The sequence below is a fragment of the Hibiscus syriacus genome, unplaced genomic scaffold, assembly GCF_006381635.1.
Source record: "Hibiscus syriacus cultivar Baekdansim isolate YM2019G1 unplaced genomic scaffold, ASM638163v2 tig00117048_pilon, whole genome shotgun sequence".
Classification (NCBI taxonomy): domain Eukaryota; kingdom Viridiplantae; phylum Streptophyta; class Magnoliopsida; order Malvales; family Malvaceae; genus Hibiscus; species Hibiscus syriacus.
The window spans coordinates 711,350-732,009 of record NW_024063538.1 but is presented as its reverse complement, the minus strand read 5'-3'; the positions used below and the strand labels follow the sequence as shown (position 1 = coordinate 732,009).

Below are 20,660 nucleotides of genomic sequence, written 5' to 3'. Positions count from 1 at the left end.
ATGGCTTTGGAGTTGAGCTGGAACATTTTTGTCTCTCCTTCACTCCATAATCTTGGATGAGTGAGAGTCTTGATGTATCCTTCTACTATGACATTCCATGCTTCCATATCACTTGCTTGAATGAAGTACATCATTCTATTCTTCCAATAGGCATAGTTAGCTCCATTGAAGAAAAAAGGCTTGTTGACGGGCATCGAATCGAGACCGGAGTCGAAGTTTGAAGCGGAGGCCATTGATGACTTTGATTATCGATATAACTCTTCTCGAATCGACTCAAGAGGCGATTAAACCTTCAAATGAGTTAGGCTCTGATACCAATTGTTGAGTTAATCGATTGATGGAATCGACCAAGAGGGGGGTGAATTGGTAATAAAATTTTGGTGGAAGCTTTTGTAGAAAATTGAAAGAAATTACACAGCGATTTAGAGTGGTTCGACTTTATCAACCAAAGTCTACGTCCACTACCTTAGCTATCCACACTAAGATTTTCCAACAAATTCACTAATTTGTTCTTTCTTTTGAGGCCAAAGAGATAACCTTACAACTCCCTCAAGAATATACCCCAATTCTTGAGAACACTCTTTTCTCAAAGAGAAATACAAATTTGCAAACTTACAAGAAAAACCTCACAAGGCAAATACGTTTGCACAATTCTAGAACAAAGAAAGAACACTCAAGAATAAATACAATTGAGCACAATAAGTGTTCTTGAAAGCAAAAATGAATATTGAATGAAAAATAGGCTTGAAATGCTCAAACTTGAGGTTTGATGCTTTCTCTTTGATTCTCTCTTGATTCTAGTTGCTTGATGTTTCTTGTTGTTGATCAATGGCTTCTAAGCTTGCTTAAATACACCTTGAATCACTTCTAAACGTTGGGATGATTAGAGAAGATAATATAGTCGTTTTAGTGTGAAAACAATTAATAAAACATCTTAGAGCGTGGGGGGAATCGGTACCCCCTATAGGGAATCGATTCCCTAAGTGTAAAATTCAAATATTTCGACCGTTATACAAGGGGGGATCGGTACCCTCTTGGGGGAAATCGATTTCCTCCGAGCATACTGGAATTCTTGGAGCCAAACCATTCAGGGGCGAATCGGTACCCCCTTGGGGGGAATCGGTTCCCTCTGAGCAATCTGGAATTTTTGCTTTGAAATGGTTCGAAATACTTTTAAAATTATTTTGAAATTGTTTTAAGATTAAAACTTAATTTTACACTTGAGTAAGGATTAAAAATGATTTTTGAAAGATTTGGAGTAATGTTTTGATATTCGAATAGTTATATCGAATATACTTAGAAAATCATTTGGAAAATCTTAAAATTCATTTAACTTAATTTGTTATATCGAAATATTAAAATGTTTTCAACAACAACGTTAACAACACCAATTAACTAAAAAATTATCCAAAAATCGAAATAATAACCATAATTTAAATCGTAGTTTACCACGCCGACGGTCGATGAAAACAGTAACGACAGACAATGAACCCGGTCAGATTTTATTCGGTCAAAGATGATGAGTCTGAATTTGGGGGCGGTGAGGCGAGATGACAATGGAGGTGACCGGAATCGATGAAAGAACGAAGCGGCGATGGGGGTATTCGACGTAACTTCAACCTTTCACCTACGATGAACGACAGTTGATCTGGAGCCTTCTACAGTTGGGGTTTGGTCGGGGTGGGACGCCGATTCGATTAGCGGTGAAGACGCACACTGGCGACGGCCGGATCAGAGTGGATTGGTGAGGGTTATGGCTAGGTTAAGAAATTTGGGGAATATGAGTTGATTATTGAACGGGGATTTCTGATCTGGGTAATTTAGAACCCGAAAATAAAACTAACAAAATATATATTTTATTATTTTATACCCAAATAGTGACCTACATTGGTTAGTAGGAGCATAGTCGGCTACACCTTAAGTCATGAGTTCAAGCATGGCTAGCCCCATATCTCCCTCTTTTTTATTTTTGATGTCAGATACATATGGGTAAATTACAGGATTGATCCCTGAATTTCTTAAACTTTCGAATTTAGCTCAGAAGTTTATTTAAAATTAATTAATTTAACTCACCTTACCAAATTATAACTATTTTGTATTCTTACAATTTAAGTTTAATATTAAATCAAATAAATGATCTTATCTGTAAATGAGAATGTTATTTTCTCTAAAGGTTTCAAGTTTAAATAATTACGATTGCAGATTTTGTGTGTGTTATTAATAGTTAAGAGAAAATTTGAATATATAGTATCTTGTAATTATTTCAAACTATTCAATATTTTAATATTTTTTTTATAGTTTTACTTTTTAAAAAATATATAATAAATTGGTTAAAATAATTTAAAAATAGAGACTAAAGTGAGTAATCTATCAACATTAATGGCTGATTTTGATATTATGGAGTTTAAATTACCCAAAAGTGGCTTCATTCACACACTTGACCTCTTCCCTTTACCGTTTGCTTCTCCTCAACGTTGGGTAGCCTATAAAGTAATTTTAAAATTAGCTTAAATGCAAAACTCTGTCAAATTTCACGCGAGAGAGAGAGAGAGATTGGTAAAAGGCATAATTAAGGCATAATTAAGGGGTGTTTGTTCAAGGATTGTAGGATTTTTATGGGATGAGAATTTCACATTCCCATGTTTAGTTGGTCGAAAATCTCATTCTCGGTAATGTTTTATTATCAATAGTAGATTTTTTAGAGTATATTACCGGGAATGTCATTACCTCCCTTCCCTTAGGTATTGTAACATTACCGGCATTTTAGATTAAAATGTCCTTAAATTATTATTTTTTTTTTCAAAAATATCCTTCTTCTGTCATTGAATAATAAAAATTCTACGAATGTTAAATTACAAAATTATCCTTAAAGTATTTTAGATTTACAAAAAAATCTATAATTAAAATTTTATATGAAATTCAGGGATTAAAAAAAATTTACCATTTCATTAAATCTATTTTATATTTTTAATTTTATAAAAAAAATTATATAAATATTATAAATTTAATTTTTTAAAGAAAATATATAAATATTTTACAATTTATATTATTATACAAACATATAATAAAGATAATTTAGTCAAATATACATTTCAATAATCTTTTATTCCTTTAACCAAACACGATAATCTTACATTTCTACTGAACTAACCAAACACAAAATACAATATTCTCAATAATTTTATTTCTGATATTATTTTATTCTCACTACATTCTATTAACTAAACGCACCCTTAACACTTACGTCACAATCCACACCCATTTCTCACAACCTTTTGTTCAGCTCTTTCTTTGTTGTTCTTGGTGCCCGTGATTTTCTCGACAGAGAAAGATAGAAGGAGAAGGACCCAAGGTAGATATAGGGAGACAGATAAGTTTTGTTTGTTTTGTTTTGTTACAGATGCTCTTTCAATGGGGAAGAATGAGGATCAAAATCTGCAGCAAAGAGAGCAGAATGTTGAATCAGGGAGCAGTCAAGGACATCCTGGATTCTTTTGTGGGAGATGCTGGATGGTTTTGTCGAGCTTCAGTTTCAGATGTGTTTTTGTTTTTTTCCTCAGTTTGTCGGTGTTGTTGCCTGGGATCTTCTGGATCCTCCCTTCTCGCTCTGTAAAATCTGGGTTTGATGCTAAGCAAGCTATTAACCTCAGTGGTAAGTTTTCTTTATTGTTGTTGTCGTTGTTTCTCATGTCATTGAAGTTCCATTTTTGTAATTTGGGAACAGTTTGTTTGCTTGATTAGGGTTTTCCAGCAAATGGGTATTTTGATTCTCACTGCATTTTTGTTGTTTCATTTGGATCCTTAAGTGTTGAGTGTTAATGGGTATTTCCCTGATTGATATCTCATTCACCATCCGACTCTGTTTCAATTATGAATCTATGCTAGCTACTATTGTAACAGTGGAAGTGGTTGATTCCTATTGTATTAGCTTAAATTGGTAAGCAGTTTGATCTCAAAGAAAATGGTGACATTTTGCAAGATCATGTGCCGAATTGTAAGTACTCGATTCTATATTGAACTCGATACTCTTCCTTGACATGCTTACTTCTTTCTTGAAATGAGCTACCAAACTAAGTTAAATCGACTCAGTTCCAGAGTTCCTTGATTCGAATTGATCCCTTCCGGGTTTGGTCTAAATGCATATCGAAATAAGACCTTCCATCGGAATGAATGTCCTTTCAAGGTCATTGATGTAGTTCCATTAGTAAGTTTCCTTGTTTGTTGCTTATGTTATTATTATTTATTCTTTGCGGCCCCCGTTCATGTACACTTTACACTTGAGAAACCGGTGTCGGAGCTTGTTCAGCATATCAGAAAGTTAGAGTATGATATCTATGAAGAAATAGGTGTTCCGTATACCAAGGTAAAATGCCCAGCTTCTGCCATTATATGTGTTAAAAGTTGATATAAAAGCTACTCATTTTCAACAGGTGGCTATCCTATCCATGCACAAGTCTGGTGCATCGAACTCTACTTATGTGGTGTTTGGTGTTCTTCCCGATCCTGTAAATAGACCGATAAATCCAGTATACCTAAGTGTGCTGAGATCATCTTTAATCGAGCTGTTCCTCCGCCACTCCAATCTGACTTTGACGACCTCCGTATTTGGGCAGCCATCTGAGTTAGAGATTTTAAAGTTTCCTGGGGGGATCACCGTGAACCCTTTACAATCTGCTTCTATTTGGTAAATAACCCAGATTTTATTCAATTTTACTCTATATAATTCGATATCCGAAATAGATGACAAATTCATCGAGCTAAAGGATCAGCTAAAATATGGATTGCATCTGAGGTCTTATGAGGTATGAGATCATTTTCAAACAATGTTTACTCAGTACACTTTGGTTTTCATGTTGATATATGGTAGCCTTCAGATATATTGCAGTTTTATAATTGTTTTTATTTGTTCATTGCAGAATTTGTTTGTGCAATTAACAAACAGAAATGGCTCCACAATGTCCTCTCCTGTCATAGTTCAGGCTTCGATGATGTCAGATGGTTTCGGTAACCTTCTGCCTCAGAGATTAAGGCAGTTGGCTCAAACCATTACAAGCTCTCCGGCGAAGAATCTCGGTTAATAATTCAGTCTTCGGTAAAGTTAAAAGCGTTAGCTTGTCATCTTATCTGAATGGTACGCTTCATCCTACCTCTGCCACTCCTCCACTAGCTTTGTTTCCGGGGCCGTCAATGTCCCGGTATCCTACTTTTTCACCGAGTCGCTCTCCGGCACCAGCATCCAAGAAGCATCATCTTCCGCATTGTTGCAAATGCAAATCTGCTGCTCCTTCCAGTCATAGTCCAATTCATTCACCACGTCCGGAAAGTGGCTCCTACCCTACTTTTCCACCTTTAATTTCTCCCAAACCTTCTAGTTCAGCAATGCACCCTCCACCCCCCCTGTCCGTACACTCACCCTGCAGTTCCGCCAAACTCTTCTCCGAGATCTCATTCTAGCCAATTTTCTAACCATCCACCTCTAATGAGTCCTGGATCAAAGTTGTCTCCAGATCTACCACCTTTACCTTCTGTGTCTTACGGCTCTCATCCAGGCGAGGGTATGGACAGCAATAAAGGCCCGGTTTCTGCACCACTTGCTCAGTCTCAACCCGTGCTATCTCCTTCATGTAAGAATATATGCTTAAGTGAAAACACAATGCCACTTGTGCTAACTGCTAAGTGAATACATGCATTTCTTTGAATTCTCATTGTATTATTTATATTATAGCTAATTTGCTTTGAATGTTTTTTGTGATTGTTGAGCATTTGCAGCTATAGCAACAGATGTTATCCCCAACGAACTCTGGTTATCAGCACTCTTAGGATTCGTGACCTTCCATCTTCATTTATGATCAAGATCGATTCATTTTGTGTTATACCTTCTATGCATGGTTTTCAGAACCGGACCGGTTAGCAAACCGGTCATGCTACGGTTCACTGGTTCAACCGGTGAACCGGTCTGACCGGTCGGAAGAACTGGACGACGTCATAATTATTTAAAAAATTAAATAAAAATACCAAAATATTTAATAAAAAATAATTTTTTATATCACAAGTCATACTCAAAGCAAGTCATAACATATATAAGTTAAAAACCATAAAATCAAGTGAAAAAAATGATTCAAATTAATACAACATAATATTTAAGTTAAAACATATTAAATAATAAATATAATTATATAACTATAATTAAAAAATAAATTTGGAGTTAAAAAAATTCATAATAAAATGATATTGTTTGATTTAATTTTTTTTAAAACAATCCCACATGGTTAACAAACATAGAAGAGCATCCCAAAAGTCTAAAGAGAAAATATGAGAACAAAACAATCTCAGATTGTTAAGAAACATAGAAGCGCATCACAACTAACTTCTATAAATAAAAGAGGTAATTTGACATTCAAAATCATTGAGCCTTTTGGTGAGCATTGAGTGAACTATTCTTTCACTTCAATCAAGCTCGAATTTTAGGTTTCAATCGAGTTTTCTAATTTTTTTTTGAGTTTAAGTATTTTTGAGTTCAAATTTTAATATTATATTTTGAGTTTGAGTTGAACTTGATAATTTTTAGCTTGTGAGTTTGAGTTGAGTTGAGTTTACTTTTAAAGTTTTCAAGTTCGAGTCTAGCTCAGCAATACTCGAATTCGACTTGGCTCGTTTAACAAACGACGTTGTTTAGTTTAATTTGTTTTTTTTAAAAAAAAACAAAAAATTCGATTTTTTCGGTTTTTTCTGATTTTTTTTCGGTTTTTAGTCGGTCCGGTTCGAACGGTTCAGCGGTTCTGATCGGTTCACTAATAACGGTTCAACCGGTTTAGATTAAACCGGATTAAACAACGGTTATTGGTTGAACCGGCCGGTCCGATTTTCAAAACAGAGCTTCTATGTTCCAAAGCATCAAAAGTTTTGATAAGGCAATCATGGTAGAAGGCCCGGCGAAAAAGTTCTGAAGGTATTCCGGGGAAACAATGTACATGTAAATGAAATGTCTAAGCAGAAATCTTACTTCGAGTTCGTGACAAAATACAGCGGTTGTTTCTTTCCAAAATGGGAATAATAACTCCAAGAGATGGTTTGACTACTTAAAGTAGTCATCAACATGCTGGTTTCAACAAGAACCATCTCTTATATATTGATTTAAGTGTAAAGAAAATGCTGGTCCTTTTTTTTAAGAACATGTTGGAAATGTAAAGAACTATTGTTTTGTAATACACAATGAATGATTAAAACAGTATAGATTTTTACAAATCATCATATGTACCACTTTATGTATGTATCTATACACACGCGCACGCGTGAACACACAATTACCTTAGTTTGAAAAGTTTGCAGAAACCGGTTCCAAATGCAGGTGGCTGATATATAGGGAACCTATAGAATGAACCAAGAGGGCCACCAGGAGCTAGCTGCAGGGAAGATAACATAGCTATTGTGTTACACAATGACAGTAATGTAAACAGTGAACATGCAGGTGATTAAGCTCTGATAGCAGATCCTACCCTCTTGAGAAAAATTATGGCCACTGATCATGCTATCGAGAGAGTCGAGATAACTGCATGTCCAATGAGAGAATATGCGAAGATGCCTAGAATAGAGCAACCATGTCTGCAACCAAGTTAAGCCATTTGCCAGATCTTCAACACCAAGACCAATGTCCCGATGATTCATCTCACTAGTTTCGTAGGCGTCATTACCGGCAGTGTTATTAGAATCCCCATTGATCTTGAAACGACATGTGGTTTTAATGTTCAAACACGACATGATGCAATCCGAGTGGTACAAATGCGTGCAAGGTAGCTTTATTGCTTCTCCACCGACCTCGAACTCATCTCTGCAAACAGGGCAATGCGTGGTGTTGGCTACATGGTTTTCAGTGATGTTCACCGTCCGCAATGCTTCGATGGCTGATGTGGCTGGTTCGGCGGTTAACTCTTCAGTGCCTGCATTACTTGGCTGCTGGTCCGGTGGTTCAATGAAACTGAGAGTGATCCAAGGTCCATTTTCAGGGCCTGATTCCCAACAAATTCGTCGTCCGAAATCAGCATCATGTCGATGATGGCTTAGAGACATGTTTTTGGTTAAACTATAATCGAGGTTTGAGGAAGAAGAACCCGAAGCTCCTTATATGGGATGTGGTGTGAATAAGAAGCTAGAAAAGGATACCTTATCGATATACAGCGAGGGATTCCTTTTTCTCTTTGAACGGGAACGTTTTCATGGATTTCTGTTCGTAATTTACTCTGATTGTCTAATCTTCCAGGAAAAGCAAAGGATGATTGATAATTATGTCAACTTGGTAGCTTTTGATGAATCAAGTTTATTCGTAATTTTGTGAAGGAGAGAGTCCAGAGATCAGAACAAAGTCAATTTTTTTAAAAAAAAGGAAATTCTTTATTCAGTCTTAAATAATTATTATAATATTTAATTATTATTATCTTAATTTACTAAAGAAAAATTACTATAATACTCTATTTCTTTAAAGCAGACAAAATCTTCTTAAACTCGAATTAAATTAAATTTTAAATAAAAAATACTTTTCTAAAATCGAGTTAAGTGAAATCTCGACTCAATTCAACTCATCGATTCTTTAACTCCATTCCTGGTTATCCCAAACACGTCACGTCTTTTAAGGTGCGTGAACGACACTACATCTCCACGTCGCGTGAAATTTTCATTTCTCGATCACTTCACTTCTCCAAGAAAAAAAAATAGCCACTAATCGATTCGTCGATCCATTTCTACGCTACTCATTTCCTCTCTGAAAAAACAAAGTTCCTTGGCGCTTATCTCTCAATTCCCTTCGTCTTGGTCCCCAATTCTTCCCAATTTCCCCCGGAATGTTCATTCATGTTATCTTTACTTTTTAATGTTTGAAGAAAATTTTCTTTCTGCAATGAAATCATTTAATAGTAAATACTTTCGAATGATTTTTTTTTATAGATTGTTTTAGATCTTAGATGGGTAGAGATTGAATTCCCATGTGGGCGAAATCTCAGCTTCATGTTCTCCTGTGATTATTTAGTAAGTTAATTTACTGTATTATAGCGTGAATCCCTTGTTAAAAGCACGTTGTTTTGATTCTATTAGTCTATTGAATCTGGGTGTTTTTGTTTTCAGATGAGCCTTGATATCTCCATCTGACCCATTATATCGATCTGAATTCAACGATCTTTTCTCAAGGTAGGTGTGATATTTTTCAAGTTCGTCTTTTTGAATTTTGAGTTTTCACGTTATATCTGGGTGTCCATTGGTTCTGATTGTTATTTTGTGATGTTTAATCTCAATGGTGATCTAATTCACTTGTAAAATGGATAATCAAACATGGTTCTGAATTTATCATAGTGTATCATTCCCCTCCCCCTTCATGTTGATGACACTGGTAGATAATCTGATTCACTTTTTGAAAATGGATGTGAATTTTATCAAGGATAATGGTATGTTATGTTTTCGATTTACGAAGCCAGAATTTTGTTTTTATTTATATGTTGGATTGGGATTTCCCCCCTAATATCATGGGATTTTCTGATTTTGCAATTTATTTTGAGGTGTAGTTTGCAAATAGCAAAAGGTAGCAAAGGACGATGCGGGATCACTTTCCGGCTATTCCGGCTGTAGACACTCATTTTCGCCCGAATTTATTTTGTTTTATATATATATATATATATATATATAATATAATATTTGAAAAGGTTTTAGAAAAATATGGTATATAATTTTCAGAAATCAGTTTTCGAAAATAAATATATTATATAGATTTTGAAATCATTTTTAAATATATATATAATATATAATTATTTTTATTATTATTTTTTTTTTATTTTTATTATTCGTTTTATTTATTTTGTTTTTTCAGGTCCAACGTACGGTCAGAGTCCAAACCGTCCAAATCGAGCCTGACCCAACCCAGTTTCTAAGCTAGGGTTTTCAACTTAGTCCAGCGCCGCATGGCTTATAGCCGTTAGATCAAAGCAGTGATCAACGGCTCAAATCGCGTGATAGCTAGGGTTCTGAAGCCCTAAATGTTTCATCAAATGCACAGCCAGATCTGGACCGTTGGATCTGACCCAATCCAACAGTCGAGATCAAATCAAGGAATATTCCAGAAGTCACACCAACAGTCACAGACGGCGCGAGATTTCCGGTCGAGATCCCCGGGACTGACCCATCCCGGGGTGACCGGTCACAACAACCACGATCACCCCTATTTCGGAACTAACAGGCCACGGTGGGGTATAAAGACCCCCACCAAGCCACTGCAAGGGGGGACAATCATCAGAGAACACAGAACCGAGGGAGAACCCACGAGGCATCACAACCAAAATCTGAGAACACAGTGAAATAGACCACCACGGTCGAACAAACCGAGCCATCACAAAGCCGTCAACAGAGAAAGCCAACATTAAGCACATCAAACAACAATAAACAGTCGAACCACAAACAGAAAGAAACGCAAAGCAAAAACCGTAAAAAAAACAGAAGGGAACCAAGAGGAGCCAAGCCTCACAACCGGAGAACCACTGGAAGCCGAAAAGGTCGACGCATCAAAGGTGAAGGCCGAGACTTTCGGCTTAGATCTACGCTAGTAGGGGTGAGTTTTGGGTCTCGGATTTGTGTGTACGAGGTTGAGGGGAGTATTTTGCTAAAGGGTAGGCTTTTCCGGCCGCCGCGCGGCGGCGAGGCGGCGGCGGCACGGCGAGAAGCCACCGGACTTTGACCGACCATGGGGAAAGGAGAGAGCTTGGATCTTCTCTCGTTTGGAGAAGAAGAAGTCTGGACGAAATGTGAGAAATGAGTTGGGAGAGGGTCTCTTGGCCCATTTATATACAGGGGCCTCCTTGCAATTAGAGGATTTTTTAATTCTCTCCGCAGTCCCTGGACGTTTGAATCGTTTTACAATCTGGTCACTGTATGCAATTTGGCCTCTGAATTTTGATTTATTCAATTCAGTCCCTACTTTTAATTTACATTTTTTTCACAATTTGGCCCCTAACTTTTTTTTATTTTGCAGTTCAATTTTAGTACCTGATTAATCCATCCATTTTAATTTGTTTTAATTTAGTCTTTAACTTTTTTTTCCTTTTTAATTTTAGCATTTTTTTAGTTATTCATTTTTACCTTAATTTTAATGTGTTGTAAATAATTTATTATTTTTAAAATCTAGCATTTGTATTATTATTATTTTTTCCTTCCTTTTATTTATTCAATATTTACTTTTTTTTTCTCTTTCTCTTTCCCTAACAATTTTGACTTTGTAGAGAAATTCCAATTGATTAAAGGTGAGTAATTCGAATCGAGTAATTTAAATTTTCTAATTTTCGCTATAAAGACAACCAACAAATTAATTGGTACCGAAAGGGCGGTTCAAGGGTGCTAATCATTCATTGACCGTAACCGACTCCCGAACTCGACACGTTTCTGGTACAACGCAGATCAGGTAAGATGATGTCCGACCCACCTAAATTTGTTTTAAAGTGGTCGGTGGCGACTCCAACCCAATCAATTCAAGTCGAAGCCCAATTTCGGGGTCCAACCGAAAGACAGTTCCGACAGCTTGGCGACTCCACTGGGGACAGGTAATTGAGTCAAGCCGAAATTAATTTTCGGTTGTCTTTTAAGCGAAAATGGTAAGTTTAAATTTTAATTTATTTATTCGATTCTAATTATTTATCTTTGATTATTTTTCAAATAAATAGTTGTACTAACGTTTTAATGATTTCAGATTTTTTCAAGCTCTAAACCTGAGCTCCGAACCTATTTTAAGTGGGGGTGAAAGCGACGCATTCGTGTGAATTTATTCACCGTATATGCCTAGCAAGTAGCCTTCGGGATTCATATACCTTATGTCTTCGTGTGAATTTATTCACCGTGCAGGCATAAGGGAATGTGTCATCTCGAGTTTAACTTAGTCCACACAAGCCTGTGATAGGCTTAGGACTAAGGGCTGGTAAGCCCAAGGGGGCACCGGTAAGGAGAACTCGAGTACCTTTTTAGAACCTAAACCGGGAGAGTACAGGGAATTAGAGCCTACCCCGAAACCTCATTCCAAACCCTAGGCTATTTTATTTCCTGCTTTATTTTCTGTTCAAAGCATGCGAACTAGACAAACATGTGGTTAGATTTTGTTTGAAATTAGCATGTGGGATAGAGATTATGTCCGGGTAGGAATAATAAGCATGTGGGGTAGATATCATGTGGGGTAGGACTTTTCATTTTTATCATTTTTTTATTATTATCCTTATCTCATTAACTTTTTTTCCTCCTTTCATTTTTGTTCTTTGACATTTTTTTTATCATTCGCATCATTTAAAAGAGGTGTTGATTCCCCAAAAATGTGTTTGTTAAAACATGAATAATCTGCATTAATGGATAATGGGGTTGTAATACAAAGAGATGAAAAGCTCAGAAGTCCAGCTGTGGTCAAAGAATACCCAGAGGCAAAGGTTGCAGGGGCAAGACGAGGAAAAGGTTACTGACCCGGGCGCTCCTTTCGAAAACTACGAGAACAAGATGGTGAAACCTTAGCTGAGCTAGATGACATTGCTAACGAATTCAAGAAGCAAGCTTCGTATAGTCTCTATCGATGAAGGGCTCAAATGGTGTTGCCGTTTGGGAACAGACTCGACATAGAGTGAAAGACGGGGATGCAGTCCTTCGAGACCTTTTTGGGGCAAGCAGCTCGTCATCTGCACAAATTTAGCCAAAGGAGCCAGAATGGTTCGACAGGATATTCAACTGGTGAAAAAAGGCGGAAGACGAATCAACTTGTCATAAGCTGTCATGATATTTTTGTCTCTTAAGAGATAAAACACTTTTGTCCCCAATAAGGATTATTTATAATAACAGACACATTTTTCGGATCAATGCCTCGAACATTTCATGCATCATGCATTATTGCATATTTCGCATAGTTCTTCTTTTTTCACTGCATTCACATGAACTAATAAGATATTTTCATAACGGAAGGTACAAACACTGGATATACCTCCACAAGCTTCGGACACGTGTCATCCTCATTCAAACCGAAAAGAAGATGGAAGCCAGAATTACTCAGATCGAAGATAACATGTTGAAGCTCCATAGAGAGTTAGAAGAAAAGATAAATCAGAATAGCCAGAGTACCCTAGATGCAATCACGAAAGGCCAAGAGTCCTTGATCGATCAGATCGTTGCCAAGTTAGTTGGCTTACGTCAGACAACTGTGCTTGGGGCAGGCTCATCGGAAGGGTAACCATGCCACCTACCCCGCAAGTGGTTGTCTCACCTAGAATCTTACCAGACTTCAAGATAATTCAGATAGTTATCGCATTCCGAAATTTGAAGAAGATGTCAAAACAATGAGGGTAGAAATTACCATTAACCCAGGAGGTAGAATGGGTGGAAAACCTCCCCTGAAGAAGAAAGAAAAAGAGATCATCAACATTTCAAAGTCGTTTTCAGTCGTACCCTTTTGTAGGCAAAAACCAAGGAAGGAAAAAGAGCATTTTGATCTCATTCCCATGACATACAAGGAGCTCTACCAACAACTGTTTGACGCACATGTGGTGTCACCCTATCCCGAGACACCTCTAAAGCCCCCATACCCCAGGTGGTATGACAAAAATGCGCACTGTGAATATCATGGCAGTGTTCCGGGGGATGCTATCGAAAATTGCCTCCTCTTTAAGAGGGTTATCCAGAGGATGCGCAACAGGGGTTGGATTCATTTTAATAATTCAGAATCACCCCACGTTGCACAGAACCCCCAACCAAATCATGAAGGGAATAAGGAAAGTGCAGTCACCGAGGAAAGGGTAAAAAGGCCAAAACCAGAGTTTCCGAAGTGAAGTCACCTCTTGCTTGGGTATGGAGGCAAATGATAAATGCGGGGTTTCTTGCACCACATCTTAGTACATCAGATTCCAAAAGTGACAGTTATTGTTGTTATCACAATGAAGATGGACATGATGTACAAGAATGTGCCAAATTTAGAGCCTTGATCCAACTAATGATGGACAGGAAAGAGCTGGAATTTTACGATGAAAGCAATGACACTCCTAAAGCAGAAAAAGTCATGGCAAGTGAGGCATCCTGACGAGGCTTTATTCAATTTTGAGACATCTTGTTTGAATTTGTTTTGGATTTTTTTTTTCATGTTTGAGACTTGTTTTTGAACTTTCTTTGGATATTTGAATAAATTTATACTACTTTAAAGATTGTAAGCAATGAATCACATTTGCAAACTCGCAATTCTTTGAATATCATATGCATTAAGAAACTCTGTAAATGGTTCGAAGTTACAGATCTTTGACGAAGTAACATGATTTAAAAACAATGACTTTGACCTTACCCGGAATATACACCCAAACACCGTACCCTGCTCTTGCAATTAACCAGTGTAACATTTTCCTTTCATAAGGTGCGGACAACGTGGGGCATCATTTGCATATGCTATTACTATGCTTTTTATTTAAGACGTTCAGTGATGATAATAATCCTCACAGATGGAATAGTCGAGTAGGTGAATCTAGTTTAGGCCAGTTGCTTGGAAATTGAACTCTAAAAGATGATATTCCTTGACTTTCAAAAAACACCTAGACTATAACAGGTTCTTCTTAACAAACTTAAGAAATTTGATCCGTGTACCCAGATTATACTATTATATATACAATAAAGCTTGGGTTGTCCCTCTAAAGCAATTGGTTAAAACGCCTCAGCTTTATGGATAATATTCAGCTAGCCTGATAAAGGTGATTATACTATACAATAAAGCTTGAGCTGTCCCTCTAAGGCAATTGGTTAAACGCCCCGGCTTTATGGATAAGATTTCAGCTAGCCTGATAAAGGTGTTTACATATTGGGCTGTCCCTCTAGAGCAATTGGTTAAACGCCCCGGCTTTATGGATTTAGCTAGCCAAATAATGGCAATTTTAAATAAGGAGTTTCGGTAAAATGGACTAAGGGAGTTAAGGAACACCTGTTATAGTCAAATACACACGAGCACTCAAGAATTTCATTTTTAGATCGACATTTCTGCACTACCTTTATTAGAGGAGCCTACAAAACTTGAACAAATGGAAGATTTCAGAGGACCGAAATAGAAGGTCTAGTAATTTATTATGCTAGTTGCGTCATTTTGTCCGCATCCAATTAAAATGTCAAGCCAAAAAACATGTTGCAATAACACAAAAATGACATTTTAGGTCAACCTGAAGTCAACTCATCCATTTGAACATTTGTCAAAGAGATATAACTCTGAAAGCATTAAAAGAGCTATTGATTCCTTTGATATCCTTTGAACTCATTTGATTCAATTGCGAATAATATTTTACAACATTTTTATCATCTCCCTCCTAAAATAAGAAAAAGGAAAAAACATTTTCAAACAGGACAGTCTCAAATATGAAAGGTCTGTAAAGCCAAAGCTCGAGAAGCAAATGGAGCACGATCGATTCCATGAACCAAAGTGGCAGACAAAACACGAGACTCCAGTCCAAGAAATAACACAGAATTCATTCATGTTGCATGCATCTTAGACATACTTAGGTGCATCACATTCATCATTTTAGCATACATAATTTTTGCAGCTTTTAGAGTCAAGCTTCGACTTCAGGATGAAGGCTACTCGACTTGCAAGCACCTTTAAAGAACGATGGTGGTTGCTTAACTCAGCAGTGAGAAACTACACCTCAACCGACTTGACTGACACATCTACAGATCTCAGAACTAATTCCAGATAGGTTCGAGAACCAATTCAGATCAAATTCAGTTCAGCTCAACTCAACAATGAGCAGCATGTTTCCAGTTTATGTTTTTAAGCCAGATTTCAATTCCACAACGAAAGATATTCGGCTGTCAGAATCCATCAGTGGGCTTTTTCGTAAAAGGGGAGTCATCCAAATATCGTCTCACTTGGTTCCGACTCGCTCAGAGGAACCACCTGAAGAATCATGACCGGCTTCGACCCGTTAAGGGAAGCCATTTTTTTTTAAAAACAAATCATTTGCAGCACAACTTAAGTCTAGAAGGGTTGTCTGGCAACAAAAGACCGTTGAGTTTGACTACGCTCAGCTCAACGGCACATCATTTGCAGTATAGCTTAAGTCGAGAAGGGCTATCTGCCAAAGACCTTCGAGTTCGATTACACTCAGCTTTGAGGGCACATCATTTGCAGCATAACTTAAGTCGAGAAGGGTTATCTGCCAACCAAAGACCTTCGAGTTCGACTACGCTCAGCTCCAAGGTATATAATTTGTAGTACAACTTAAGTCTAGAAGGGTTGTCTGGCAACAAAAGACCGTTGAGTTCGACTACGCTCAGCTCAACGGCACATCATTTGCAGTATAGCTTAAGTCGAGAAGGGCTATCTGCCAAAGACCTTCGAGTTCGATTACACTCAGCTTCGAGGGCACATCATTTGCAGCATAACTTAAGTCGAGAAGGGTTATCTGCCAACCAAAGACCTTTGAGTTCGACTACGTTCAGCTCAACGGCACATCATTTGCAGCATAGCTTAAGTCGAGAAGGGCTATCTGCCAAAGACCCCCGAGTTCGATTACACTCAGCTTCGAGGGCACATCATTTACAGCATAACTTAAGTCGAGAAGGGTTATCTGCCAACCAAAGACCTTCGAGTTCGACTACGCTCAGCTCTAAGGCATATCATTTGCAGCACAACTTAAGTCTAGAAGGGTTGTCTGGCAACAAAAGACCTTTGAGTTCGATTACGCTCAGCTCAACGGCACATCATTTGCAGTATAGCTTAAGTCGAGAAGGGCTATCTGCCAAAGACCCCCGAGTTCGATTACACTCAGCTTCGAGGGAACATCATTTACAGCATAACTCAAGGCTAGAAGGGTTATCTGTGACCAAAAGACCTTCGAGTTTGACTACGCTCAGCTCCAAGGCACATCATTTGCAGCATAGCTTAAGTCGAGAAGGGCTATCTGCCAAAGACCTTTGAGTTCGACTACGCTCAACTCCAAGGCACATCATTTACAGCATAGCTCAAGGCAAAGAAGGGCTATCTGTCAATAAAATTGTCGAGTTCGGTTCCATTCAGCTCGATGACACCCCAACCACACTACTGTTCGGCTGCAATCAAGGTTTTCAAGTCGAGAAGAAGACCTGGGTTAACCGTGCCTTAGTGACAATAAATCATTTTTCCGGCAGCATAGCTTAAGTCGTGAAAAGCTATCTGTCAATGAAGACCTTTCGAGTTCGATTTCATTCAGCTCAAGGGCCTATCAACCATATGGTGGAGTCAAAGAATGATTTTTCAGTCGAATTCTCAAACCAAGGTCTTTAAACCGAGAAAAAAGATAGAGGCGGACTACGACGAGAAGCCACATTCTGTTTCAAATTCTGAACTACGACTTCAATTCTATATCATTTCAAGATGGACTCGACTTCGCAAAGGATGAGCCATCCGGAACTCAAATTCGACAGGGGGGTATTCTTCTCCACCGAGCGAAAATTTGTGTCTTTTTATCTTTGTCCTATTTTTCGTTCTACGAAAAAGGACAAAGAGGGGCAGTTGTAGACACTCATTTTCGCCCGAATTTGTTTTGTTTTATATAAATATATATACAAATATATATATATATATATATATATATATATATATATGTAATATATAATCTTTGAAAAGGTTTTAGAAAATATGGTATATAATTTTCAGAAATCAGTTTTCGAAAATAAATATATTATATAGTTTTTGAAATCATTTTTAAATATATATATAATATATAATTATTTTTTTTTTTTTTTTTTTTTATTTTTATTATTCGTTTTATTTATTTTATTTATTTTGTTTTTTCAGGTCCAACGTACGGTCAGAGTCCAAACCGTCCAAATCGGGCCTGACCCAACCCAGTTTCTAAGCTAGGGTTTCTCAACTTAGTCCCAGCGCCGCATGGCTTATAGCCGTTAGATCAAAGCAGTGATCAACGGCTCAAATCACGTGATAGCTAGGGTTCTGAAGCCCTAAATGTTTCATCAAATGCGCAGCCAGATCTGGATCGTTGGATCTGGCCCAATCCAACGGTCGAGATCAAATCAAGGAATATTCCAGAAGTCACACCAACAGTCACAGACGGCGCGAGATTTCCGGCCGAGATCCCCGGGACTGACCCATCCCGGGGTGACCGGTCACAACAGCCACGATCACCCCTATTTCGGAACTAACAGGCCACAGGTGGGGTATAAAGACCCCCACCAAGCCACTGCCAAGGGGGGACAATCATCAGAGAACACAGAACCGAGGGAGAACCCACGAGGCATCACAACCAAAAACTGAGAACACAGTGAAATAGACCACCACGGTCGAACAAACCGAGCCATCATAAAGCCGTCAACAGAGAAAGCCAACAGTAAGCACATCAAACAACAGATAAACAGTCGAACCACAAACAAAAAGAAACGCAAAGCAAAAACCGTAAAAAAAAAAACAGTAGGGAACCAAGAGGAGCCAAGCCTCACAACCGGAGAACCGCTGGAAGCTGAAAAGGTCGACGCATCAAAGGTGAAGGCCGAGACTTTCGGCTTAGATCTACGCTAGTAGGGGTGAGTTTTGGGTCTCGGATTTGTGTGTACGAGGTTGAGGGGAGTATTTTGCTAAAGGGTAGGCTTTTCCGGCCGCCGCTCGCGGCGGTCGAGGCGGCGGCGGCACGGCGAGAAGCCACCGGACTTTGACCGACCATGGGGAAAAGGAGAGAGCTTGGGATCTTCTCTCGTTTGGAGAAGAAGAAGTCTGGACGAAATGTGAGAAATGAGTTGGGAGAGGGTCTCTTGGCCCATTTATATAACAGGGGCCTCCTTGCAATTAGAGGATTTTTTAATTCTCTCCGCAGTCCCTGGACGTTTGAATCGTTTTACAATCTGGTCACTGTATGCAATTTGGCCTCTGAATTTTCGATTTATTCAATTCAGTCCCTACTTTTAATTTACATTTTTTTCACAATTTGGCCCCTAACTTTTTTTTTTATTTTGCAGTTCAATTTTAGTACCTGATTAATCCATCCATTTTAATTTGTTTTAATTTAGTCCTTTAACTTTTTTTTTCCTTTTTAATTTTAGCATTTTTTAGTTATTCATTTTTACCTTAATTTTAATGTGTTGTAAATAATTTATTACTTTTAAAATCTAGCATTTGTATTATTATTATTTTTTCCTTCCTTTTATTTATTCAATATTTACTTTTTTTTTTCTCTTTCTCTTTCCCCTAACAATTTTGACTTTGTAGAGAAATTTCAATTGATCAAAGGTGAGTAATTCGAATTGAGTAATTTAAATTTTAATTTAAATTTTCTAATTTTCGCTATAAAGACAACCGATAAATTAATTGGTACCGAAAGGGCGGTTCAAGGGTGCTAATCCTTCGTTGACCGTAACCGACTCCCGAACTCGACACGTTTCTGGTACAACGCAGATCAGGTAAGATGGTGTCCGACCCACCTAAATTCGTTTTAAAGTGGTCGGTGGCGACTCCAACCCAATCAATTCAAGTCGAAGCCCAATTCCGGGGTCCAACCAAAAGACGGTTCCGACACCGGCCAACCCCATACTCGTATACCTCTCGTAATCATGACATCTCTGAGGATTTGTGCCCCAAAAAATGTTCCAAAGCTTTGGACAAGAAAGATTGGGAAGAGACAACATGTTCTGTTTGTATGGAGTGCCCTCAAAATGCTGTTCTTCTTCTCTGCTCATCCCATGACAATGGCTGCCGTCCTTACATGTGTGGAACTAGCTTCCAATACTCGAACTGCCTTGATCAGTACAAGAAGTTCTACACTAAAGTACTCTCGTCCAATGAGGATGAACCTCTGATTAGTTCCTTTGATAATCCGGTCTCGGCACCACGTTCTGGTTTGCCTGTCGAGAAGCGTGGAGTAACAGAACTCGCGTGTCCACTTTGCAGGGGTCAGGTAAAAGGATGGACTGTAGTAGAACCTGCAAGGGAATATTTAAATGCTAAAAAGAGAAGCTGCATGCAGGATGACTGCACCTTTGTTGGGACTTTTAAGGAACTAAGGAAACATATGAGATCGGATCATCCATGTGCTCAGCCACGAGAAGCGGACCCTGTTCTCAAACAGAAATGGAGGAGGCTTGTACAGGAACGGGAGCAGGAGGATGTGATAAGTATAATAAGATCGGCAATACCAGGGACAATGGTTTTTGGTGATTATGTAATAGAAGGAAATCGCCATGGTTTTGGGACAGATGAAGATGATGGTCTCGATGTAGATACTGCCGAAAGGAATGGAGGTTTGGAAGCAAGCTTAGATAGAAATTTCATTTTTCTTCTGCTGCATGCATTTGGGCCATCCAGGAATGACCTGTGTAGACAACCAAGGCAGCCTACGCATACAGCAGATGACACCTCACCTGTTGGCTTATCTGATCCAGATGACGACAACTTTAGTAGTGACGACAATGATGGAGGCAATATCTCTTTGGTTAGCCGCCTCCGCCAGAGAAGACGGAGTCGAAGAGATGCCACCGGAGATCAGATATAAGATCGATAGAAGTTAGTACACCTTCAAAGGAGGACAAACAGGCAGGTTACATGTCATCAATAGTGTTAGGATTACACTTTTGAAGTTGCACTCATTCATCTTAACTTCTGTATATAGACTTTGTACTGTGAATAAGAAGCCTCTGGTCTTTCCATAGGATTGTAA

General features: G+C 38.2%; 2 protein-coding genes and 1 pseudogene across 2 annotated transcripts; 2 read left to right on the top strand and 1 right to left on the bottom strand.

The window, feature by feature from the left end:
* Positions 1-3,265: 3,265 nt before the first annotated feature.
* Positions 3,266-5,750, top strand: LOC120197670 (annotated as a pseudogene).
* A 1,554-nt stretch (positions 5,751-7,304) lies between these two features.
* On the bottom strand, positions 7,305-8,304 carry LOC120197311 (E3 ubiquitin-protein ligase SIRP1-like). Its single transcript, XM_039198888.1, has 2 exons — positions 7,497-8,304; positions 7,305-7,423 (listed from the first exon to the last, which is right to left on the bottom strand). The coding sequence occupies exons 1-2, from the start codon at positions 8,065-8,067 to the stop codon at positions 7,305-7,307; spliced, it is 690 nt and encodes a 229-aa protein (XP_039054819.1). The 5' UTR covers positions 8,068-8,304.
* A 1,119-nt stretch (positions 8,305-9,423) lies between these two features.
* On the top strand, positions 9,424-20,531 carry LOC120197671. Its single transcript, XM_039199110.1, has 2 exons — positions 9,424-9,596; positions 19,511-20,531. Exons 1-2 carry the CDS (start codon positions 9,439-9,441, stop codon positions 20,493-20,495), a joined length of 1,143 nt encoding a protein of 380 aa, XP_039055041.1. The 5' UTR covers positions 9,424-9,438; the 3' UTR covers positions 20,496-20,531.
* Positions 20,532-20,660: the final 129 nt, after the last annotated feature.